The sequence below is a fragment of the Microtus ochrogaster genome, chromosome 10, assembly GCF_000317375.1.
Source record: "Microtus ochrogaster isolate Prairie Vole_2 chromosome 10, MicOch1.0, whole genome shotgun sequence".
NCBI classification, from domain to species: domain Eukaryota; kingdom Metazoa; phylum Chordata; class Mammalia; order Rodentia; family Cricetidae; genus Microtus; species Microtus ochrogaster.
In genome coordinates this window covers 45,482,080-45,492,015 of record NC_022016.1, presented here as the reverse complement: position 1 = coordinate 45,492,015, position 9,936 = coordinate 45,482,080, and the positions used below count along the sequence as shown (strand labels likewise).

The 9,936-nt window shown below is 45.2% G+C and overlaps 1 protein-coding gene across 1 annotated transcript in view; it reads left to right on the top strand.

Moving 5' to 3' along the window:
• Positions 1 to 9,936, top strand: part of Ubr4 (ubiquitin protein ligase E3 component n-recognin 4) — a 116,225-nt gene that overhangs the window by 7,093 nt on the left and 99,196 nt on the right. The window contains exons 2-11 of the mRNA XM_026782272.1: positions 850 to 947; positions 2,364 to 2,467; positions 3,208 to 3,337; positions 3,441 to 3,580; positions 4,366 to 4,468; positions 4,600 to 4,741; positions 4,884 to 5,008; positions 8,273 to 8,397; positions 8,975 to 9,034; positions 9,116 to 9,306. Of these exons, the coding sequence (XP_026638073.1) occupies positions 850 to 947; positions 2,364 to 2,467; positions 3,208 to 3,337; positions 3,441 to 3,580; positions 4,366 to 4,468; positions 4,600 to 4,741; positions 4,884 to 5,008; positions 8,273 to 8,397; positions 8,975 to 9,034; positions 9,116 to 9,306 (1,218 nt within the window). The remainder of the gene's footprint in view (positions 1 to 849; positions 948 to 2,363; positions 2,468 to 3,207; positions 3,338 to 3,440; positions 3,581 to 4,365; positions 4,469 to 4,599; positions 4,742 to 4,883; positions 5,009 to 8,272; positions 8,398 to 8,974; positions 9,035 to 9,115; positions 9,307 to 9,936) is intronic.

The following is a 9,936-nucleotide window of genomic DNA, read 5'->3' as shown; positions in this document are numbered from 1 at the left end:
TCTGTAGACCAGGCTGGTCTCGAACTCACAGAGATCCGCCTGCCTCTGCCTCCTGAGTGCTGGGATTAAAGGCATGCGCCACCATCGCCTGGCCCTTCTGTTATATTTTCACTTGTGTCTCCTTACTTCTGTTTTGTGTGTCTTGTGGGAAGTGTTGGGGATGGAACACAAGGCCCCATACGTTCTTCTACTGAGTCACATCTCCAGCTTCCTTTTAACTTTATTTCTGAGACAGGGTTTCACTATGTAGACGTGACTGGTCTAGAGCTTGCTATATAGATCAGACTGGCCTCGTGCTCACAGAAATCTGCTTGCCTCTGTTTCCTGATGCTGGGATTAAAGATGGGCGCTGTCACGCCCTGCTCCACCCTCCCCCCCTTTTTTTTTTAAACAATTTCTGAATTGATAAATTGTTTCTTGCTAGGTGATAGTGACACATACATTTAATCCCAGCACTTGGGGAGGCAGAGGCAGGTGGCTCTCTGTGAGGCCAGTCTGGTCTACAGAGTGAGTTCCAGGGCAGCCAGGGATGTACAGAGAAACCATATTTCAAAAAAAGAAAAAAGAAAAAGAAAATATTTTTTCTTCATTAGCCTCTTCTTACTAAGTCTGATTTCTTAAACAGGATAATTACAGTTATTCTCTAAGCTTTTTTATTGTTTGTTTTTATGGTGCTGAGGCCTTGTGTCCCAGTACCATCCCCAGCCCACACATTGAATATAGGAATAAGTAGCCATTTCCTTTACTTCCTACCAAGTAGGTTGCTGAAAGGACAGAATAAGGCTATTCTTAGAGGGATGTGGGGCACATGATGGTTATGGATTGTTGGTGACATTGGCTTCCTTGCAGTGAGTCAGAAATCCTGCACCACGAGAAGCAGTATGAGCCATTCTACTCATCCTTTGTCGCACTGTCCACACACTACATCACCACGGTCTGTAGCCTCAGTGAGTATGCCTGCCCTGTTACCCGGTGAGGGCTTGTGGGGTGGGGGTGGGGGGTAGTCTCTCCTTGAACGCTTACTAATGAAGTTTTGTTTGAGCAACTCCCAGGCTGTTCAGCTGTGAATGGGAGCAGCTGTTGATCTTCCCACTTTCCTACCCCAGGAAGGGGTGCAGAGACCTTTCCTGGGCCTGCCACAGGATCTGGAAAAGTGCTGGCTTTGTCACCTGCCTCATAGCCATGAAGCCAGGCCCATTTTTCTTCTTAATCAAAAGAACTTTAAAAAAAAAGTTTTCTGCCATTTCCATTTTATGTTATTCTGTGCTTGCTTTCCCTGTTTATTTTATTTTTTTAGGTTTATTTTTATTTTTAATTATGTGTATGAGTGCATGTCCTTCTGTGGGGATGTGCACATGAGTGCAGTTGTTCTTGAAGGTCAGAAGAGGGCGTTGGAACCCCTGCAATTGGAGTTACAGGTGTTTGTGAGCTGCCTGTTAGGAGTGTTGGGAATCAAACTTGGGTCCTCTGTAAGAGCACCACGATTGTTCACTGCTAAGCTGTCTCTCCAGCCTCTTCTTATATATAATATTGGTGCTGCCTGGATGCACACAGGTGTGGATTCATTCACTGGAGCCTGCCAGAGGCCACACCCCTAAAGAAAAAAATGACTCTCCTTCATCATTTATCAGTAATCCTTCAGATGGGACTGGGGCCCTGTTAGCCCCTCCCCCATTCCTTTCTGTATTAATTGATGAGACTTATGGCCCAGGCAGCCCAAGCTGGCCTTGAACTGGCCTGGAGTCACAGCATTGTTAAACTCATATATACACGTACCTGCTAGCGGACTGATTTATTGAGGGCAATGCTGGTAGGCATGACTGGGTTAGTGCCCCAGGAGGCTTCTGCTCCCTGGATTTTGTGTGAACATGAATCTCTTGTGTTCTTTGGTATGGGAAGAGATTTGGCCTTTGTTCCTTATTTGCAATTACTGTCCTTGCAGAGGTCCAGGTTTAGTTACCAGCATCCATGTGGTAGCTCACAATCATACCTAACTTCAGTTCCAGGGTGGGTTTGACACCATTTTCTGACCTCCTCGGGTGCTAGGCATGTACATGATGCATATATATATGTACAGGCAAAACACTTCAAAACAAAATAAATAAGCCTAAAAATATGCTGGGATGGTATTACCCATACAAAGCGGCCTAAGTATTAGATGAGCTGACACATTTGAAGTGCTGGAAGTGTGGTGTGTTTCCTGTTAAAGTCATCTTAATATCTACTAAATACTAGTTAGCTTTTGTCATCTGGGGAGATTGCTGCTAAGAATGCAGAACCTGTGAGCTCAGTGCTTGTTCTGCTGCTGTGTTGCATGTGAGGCTGACCTGTTGCCAATTAAGTGACTGTTTTTGCTTTCTCAGTTCCCCGGAACCAGCTTCAGTCGGTGGCAGCGGCCTGTAAAGTCCTCATTGAGTTTTCTCTCCTTCGTCTGGAGAACCCGGATGAGGCATGTGCTGTGTCCCAGGTGAGAGGAGAGGGTCCATTTGTGGCCCTTATTTTAAAACCAGCTGTAAGTATGGGAACTGGATGAATGGTGTCAGACTAAGGTGGGTAAACCTTTTCTGAGGTTGATCAGATAGTTGTTTGTGAGCCATACTGTGTCTCTTGCAGCTTGCCAGCAGTCTATGCTGCAAATACAGGAGTGAAAATGAATATGCTATATCCTGCTAGCTGTAGACAGGCTAGAGTCTCCCAAGGATGGAGAGTTTCTGTACGTGTAAGCAGGTAGCAGTGAAAAGGGTGTGCTGTTTGACAAGTTGGCAGGCTTGGAAGAAAAGGGACCAGACCTTACCACACTCTGGCTATGTCTGATTGTTGCCACACAGGAATGGAGGCATCAAGCTAGCCTGTTGTGGATAATTGAGACTCATAAGGAATCTAAGTTTGTTTTAAGGCCTTCTGTTTTTACAAATGTTAGCCACAGCTGTAGTTGAAAACAGAAAACAGTTATGCAGTCTGTGAGAATAAGACATTTACAAACTGATTAGCTCTCAATGACCTCAGTTTGAGATCTCTGCCTGTGTATTTTTCACTGAAGTTATGTTTTTTTTTCTCCTCCCCCTGCTGGGGCCCCCCGGGACTGTGGTACATTCCCAGCCCTTCACACGGCAATTATTTGCGTGCACCTAACTCAGACCCCGCATTAGTTAGACTCCCCAAAGTACAGAATCGTCTAAAAGACATGTGGATATGTTTTGTTTTCAGAAACACTTGATTCTGCTGATCAAAGGCCTGTGCACTGGCTGTAGCCGACTAGACAGAACGGAAATTATCACCTTCACAGCAATGATGAAGTCCGCCAAGCTTCCACAAACAGTGAAGACGCTTTCAGATGGTGTGTGCCTGGCACCCCTACTTACATGACCCCTCTGTGGCCACTGTGGCCTTCTGTTGGCTTTCTCCTCATCTTCCCCCCCTTTCGTTTCTGAATTTTGTAGTGGAAGATCAGAAAGAGCTGGCGTCTCCAGTAAGCCCTGAGCTAAGGCAGAAGGAGGTACAGATGAATTTTTTGAACCAGCTCACCTCAGTTTTTAATCCTAGAACCGTACCATCTCCTCCCATTAGTCCACAGGCTCTGGTGAGTTCTTTACCCAAATATCCTCATTTTCATGGAATATGTTAAGATGATAGAACTGAGAAAAGATTATATTTTACTTAAAAGATATAGCCCCATTCTCCCTCCCCCCCCTAAAAAAAAGCCAGTGGGTTAAAGTGCATACCCCTTTAACCCCAGCACTTGGGAGGCAGAGGTAGGGGGTTCTCTGAGTTTGAGGTTAGTCTGGTCTACAGAGCAAGTTCCAGGACATCCAGGGCTGCACAGAGAAACCCTATCTTGAAAACAAAACAAGATACAGTATACCATTTTGATCAGGAAGGGAGCATACAGGTGATGATAGAGCCATAAAACTTTATTGTCTGGTGACCTTGTAGACATCTTGGTTTGTGTAAGTTTACTCAGGTACTTGTCCAATGACAGAATCATGCAATGAGGCATTTCTTAGACTATATTCCCACCGTTAAGTGACGGGCTTTGGTGGAAGAATATACAAAACAAATCATACCAAATGATTTGCCTTCCGTCTTCCTTTGTGTGGTTTGGACCGTTTGTGGGTCATTCTCTCGTGCTTTCCTCAGTGTGAATGCCACAGAAACGTGCAGATTTCCTCACAAGGCTCCCACTCTGGTGAAAACATACAGTTCATGAGCTGTTTATGTCTCAACTTCGCTTGTATTTTCTCCTGGGTCAGCAGTTTCTCACTTGTAGCTGAATGTCCAAGCATTTCCAAGGAGCTGCCTTGTTGTACCCAGCAGGGTGCCTGGCAGCAGGCAAGTGGTCATGCTAGGGCCTGTGTTTCTCTTCAGGTGGAAGGAGAAAATGATGAGCAGCCATCCACAGATCAAGCCTCTGCTGTCAAGACCAAGAACGTGTTCATAGCTCAGAATGTGGCTAGCCTTCAAGAGCTTGGTAGGAGCCCGTCTACTGTTAGAAAGCTGATCTGTATGCTTACCCAAACATCTTGCCTGTGCTTCTTCCATGTGGAGAAGGACCAGGCTTCAGACAGAGGCCCATTGGACAGTGTCTTTTTGTTAATCCAGGTGGCTCAGAGAAGCTGCTCCGAGTGTGCCTGAACCTGCCGTATTTCCTGCGCTACATCAATCGGTTCCAGGATGCAGTGGTAGCCAATTCCTTCTTCATCATGCCTGCAACAGTAGCTGATGCCACTGCTGTTCGCAATGGGTAAGTTGCTCCTTGACCTTGTACTTCATTCTAATCCCAAGGGATAGAGCTGGCTAGTCTTTACCTGTGCTGGTTTTCTTTATTAGACTATAGAAGCAAGTGGTCCTAGGACTGTTGCTGATCCTCCTCTGTTGTGTTCCAGTTTTCACTCACTAGTGATTGATGTAACCATGGCCTTGGATACCCTTTCTCTACCTGTGTTGGAACCCCTCAATCCTTCACGTCTGCAAGATGTGACAGTTCTCAGCCTCAGCTGTCTGTACGCGGGTAAGAAGTTATGTCTGCTATAATTTTCTTTAGTCAAACATGGATTTGATTCGCGGAAGTAATGAAAACCCTGAGAACTCCATTCTCCTTCCTTGGCATCATTATTTCTGAGACTATCTAATATCACATGTAAGGCCAAGGGAAACCGTTACTGGTATTGAAGTGACCCTGCTGTTTAACTGCTGGCCTCAATTTGTGTGTGTGTGTGTGTGTGAACGTGTGTATGTACAGGTGTGTGTGTCTGTACACATATGTGTGAGTGCATGTGGAGACCAGAGGTCAACTTTGGGTGTTGTTCTTTAGTAGCTGTCTACCTTCTTTTTTGCTTTTTTTTTTTTTTTCAAAAAAATTTATTTATTTCCACCTTCTTTTTTGAGACAAGGTCTCTTTTTTTTAAACCTTTTTTTTTTTTTTTTTTGAATTTTTCGAGACAGGGTTTCTCGTAGTTTTTGGTTCCTGTCCTGGAACTAGCTCTTGTAGACCAGGCTGGCCTTGAATTCACAGAGATCTGCCTGCCTCTGCCTCCCGAGTGCTGGGATTAAAGGTGTGCGCCACCACCGTCCAGCTTTAAACATCTTTTTAAATTGATATTTATTGAGCTCTACATGTTTTCTGCTCCCCTCCCTTCTCTCCCCTCCCCTCCCCTCTTCAATCCTCCCCCAAGGTTCCCATGCTCCCAATTTACTCAGGAGATCTGAGACAGGGTATCTTACTGACTGAGAGCTCACCAAATAGGCTGGTCATCAAGTCTCTGCGAGCCACCTGTTGACCTCCTCAGTGCTGAGATTACAAGCATGCCCCACTTATGCCTGGCTTTTTAAAATGGGTTCAAGGGCTGGAACTCAGCTCACAAGGAACAATGGAGAACAGAGGGCTAAGTGGAATAACATAAAGCAGAATGCAAGGGTACAGATCAAGGAGAGGTTGAGTCTTGCTGTGAGATTGATTTGAGGATGGCTTCTTGGGAAAGCTGGCAGCTGTGTAGATGAAGAGTGTTCTTTGTGTTTTCATACAGCCCCTTTCTTACTGTTAATCAGGTTCCCTCAGAAGTGGAGCCTGACAGCTGGTGGTGTGAGTGTGTGTTCATTCCTGTGCACTTGCTGTTGGTGAGCACATTGTAGAGGCCAGTCAGTGTCAGGTGTCTTCCTTTTTGCTCTCTGCTTACTTATTTATTTACTTATTTATTGGTTTTCCCAGGCAAGGTTTCCTCTCTGCACCATGTTCATATCTGGTGCATGGATCTTCTAGAACTGGAGTTACAGGCAATTATGAGCAACACATGGGTGCTGGGTATTGAACCTGAGTTCTCTGGAGGAGCAGCCAGTGCTTTTAACCGTTAAACCATTTCTCCAGTCCCCTATCTTTTTTTTTGTCCCCTCAAAAATTTAGACTTATTCATTTATTGTTTATGTGTATGTGTGTCTCCCGAGTGCTGGAAATAATGTGCACTGGCACACCTGGCCTTAGATTTTCTTTTAAAGGTGTTTGGAATGAGCAGGCATTACACGGTTTTCACATGCTTCCTTTGAGACTCATGGTACCCTACTGATAATTCATCCATTTGTTGTCACCAGTAAGCCACTACTGACATAGGTGTGTAGCACGAATTCTAATCGGTCTTAATAATAAAAACCCAGAGTCAGATATTAGGGGCCGAGAGCTGAAAGATCAGAGAAGCAGAGCAGCCAGCCCCTAGTTCTTACCTTTACAAAATCCTCAGACTGAATGGGGTATCCTGTCTGTACAAGTCCTCAGACTGAATGCTCAGACTAACTGCAGTGAGCTCCTGTCTCTTCCCACCTTGTATTCTCTCCGCCCAGCCATATTCCTTCCTCTCTCCACCTCCCAAGTACTGGGATTAAAGGTATGAGCCAGCATTGCCTGGCTCTGTTTCTCTTTCAGACTAGAAGCCTTGAACTCACAGAAATCCATCTGCCTTTGCCTCCCGAGTGCTGGGATTAAAGGTGTGCACCACCACTGCCTGGCCTTTATCGCTAACTAGTGGCTGATTTCCAAGCAAGCCTTATTTGTTAGATCACAAATAAAATATTGCCACACATGTGAACTAATCCATAGTTCTATGTGTGTGTGTTTGGGGGTTGTCTGAGTATGTTCCTGTGTGTGCACACGGGTGTGCTCATCTGAGCCTGTGTCTTTAGGGGCTTGAGGTTATAATAATCAAGTGTGTCTTCCTCTATCTTTTTGTATATTTTTTGAGATAGCATCTCCCAGTAAACCCAAAACTCCTTGTTTGCATAAACAAGGCCAGTGAACTCCCAGGATCTTTCTGTCTCCATCTTCCCTAGTTTTGGGGTTACAGACACGCACTGTGTACCAGGTTTCCATGGGTGTTGGGGATCTTTATTCAGGTCCTCATTCTTGCATAGCCAGTGTTGGCCCAACCGAGCTATCTCCTACTCTCCGTAGGCCTCTTTTTGTGTGGTGTGATTCTGGGTCTTCATAAATGTATAATATAATATCATGTTTTACTGTTATCACAGCAAGCAGAATAGTCACTACCCCAGATATCCCCTCTGCTGCTCCTTTTATCTTGTATTCCTCCCCGCCCTTCACTAACCATTGGACTTCTTACTGTCCCTGTAGTGTTAGCCTTTCAGAATGTTGTGTCATCAGTGTCGTATAGGTTGGAGCCTTTTCACACTGGATTCTTTTACTTAGCAGCGACCATGAAGGTTCTTCCATGGCCTTTCTGTGTAGTGCATCCAATTTAGAGAGAGGGAAGGAGGGAGGGGGAGAGAGAGACATATGTTGGGGATTAAATCTATGACCTCACTCATGCTAGGCCTAAGTGTTTTACTTCTGAGTTTATACATGCAACCTTCTTTTTATTTTTTGAGACATGGCAGCCAAGTTGCCTATGCTGGCCTTGAATTCATTCTGTAACCCAGGCATGACTTGAGCCTCAGACTCTTGCATGTTGTGGTTTTAAGTGTGTACAACCATGCCTGGCTTTGTCTGTTCATCTTGAAGGATATCTTGCTTGATTCCATTTGTTGGTGGTTACAAATAGAGCATCATTAAATGTTGATGTGCAGATTCCTGTGTGGTGTGGGGTTTTCTCATTTGGGTGAGTAGCTAGGAGTATAGCGGCTGGATTATGTGGCAGGACTGCATTTACACTCGACCTTTGGAGTTCTTTAAGGAATTGAATAGTGGAATTGTTTGTGGCTAGCATGTTCCATCTTTGTATCTTGGATTTGAGGCCGTTCCCCAAGATTGAAATCTGTGCCTGTTCTTTTCCAGGCGTGAGTGTAGCCACCTGCATGGCCATTCTTCATGTGGGTAGTGCCCAGCAAGTGCGGACAGGGTCCACAAGCTCCAAAGAAGACGACTATGAAAGTGATGCGGCCACTATTGTCCAGAAATGTGTAAGTCAAGTGTCCGGTGACATGGAAACCTTGACTGTTAACATGTGGGAGTGTGGCTTCTTTTCTTGATGGAGGAAAAGGCTTAGGGTCTCCAGACTCCTTCCCTGGACAGTGTTTCTAAGATGGATTCAGCCAAAGTATTCTGCATATTTGCATCCATAAATGCTCCCCTTTCTGTGTTGTGTTGGTCTTGTTGTAAACACATTAAGTTTGTGGTAGCCATAAGCCTTGGGAAGGATTGACATTTACTCAGTGAACTGTTTTGGGTTTACTGGGTGCTGATGTATTTTCAGGCAGGACGTAGCAAACAAGGTTTTGCTGTAAGTACATAAAAGGAATTAGTTGGGATGGGAAGCTGGCTGATGCAGGGCTGGGCATATGGGAACACCTAAGAAGGTGTCATGCACTGAGAGAGATACAGGTAGTTCCCCATGAGGTCAGAAACTGATGGTGATAGGTCACCGAGTGACCTGATGACAGTTATACTTCTTCCAGTAAACTGGCTCAGGTTGTAAGGTTTAGATTTGTGATGATGACCTGAGCTGCTCAGATTGTATGTCTGTTTGTTCCTGGGCAGCTTGAGATCTACGACATGATCGGACAGGCAATCAGCAGCTCCCGCCGTGCTGGTGGTGAGGTAAGAGGCTTGTGTGCTGTGCTTACCTTCTGTCAGGTGTGATTTTCCCCACTGATGTTTGGTTTTGTCCTTTCTCACCAGCATTTCCAGAACTTCCAGCTGTTGGGCGCCTGGTGTCTGCTGAATAGCCTCTTCCTCATACTGAATCTCAGCCCCACTGCCCTGGCTGACAAGGGGAAAGAGAAGGACCCATTGGCTGCTCTCCGAGTCAGAGACATCCTTTCTCGTACAAAAGAGGGAGTAGGCTCTCCCAAACTGGGGCCTGGCAAAGGGTATGTGTCTGCCTCTGGCTCCACTTCTGGATGCTGTACTCTGTTCCTAGTTCACAGGGTTCATGAGCTGCTGACCCCACATCAGAGCTTGTGTGTTTACTTTGGTGCTGTAGATTGTAGCCAGGGTCTGTGCGTGCTGTGCACACCTTGTCCCAAGGGTTCAAGTTAGCCTCTTGCTCTAGCATCTAGATAGGTTAGTTCGTTTTGATCCCATTGCCTCATTTTTGAGAGACAGAAAGATTATATGATGTGTGTATTTAGTTTCCAACAAGTTCATATCAAAAGATGAAATATGTGTTGGGTGGTGGTGGTGGCACATGCCTTTAATTTCAGAACTTGGGAAGTGGGGGACAGAAGCAGGCTGACCTCTGTGAATTTGAAGCCGACCTGCTCTACAGTGTGAGTTCCAGGACAGCAAGGGCTACATATGACCTTGTCTTGGGCAGGTGGGGGGTGGAGGGGAGGTGAGTTACGCTTGCTGGGAAGGAGATAAAGAAATAACAGTGAATGTTACCTGTTGCTCAGGTGGTTCCTTCAATTGAGACATTGCTGGATTTTATTTATTCTTTTAATTCCTTTTTTTCTTTTTAATTTATTTTATGTGTATATTACTTTTAAGATTTATTTTAT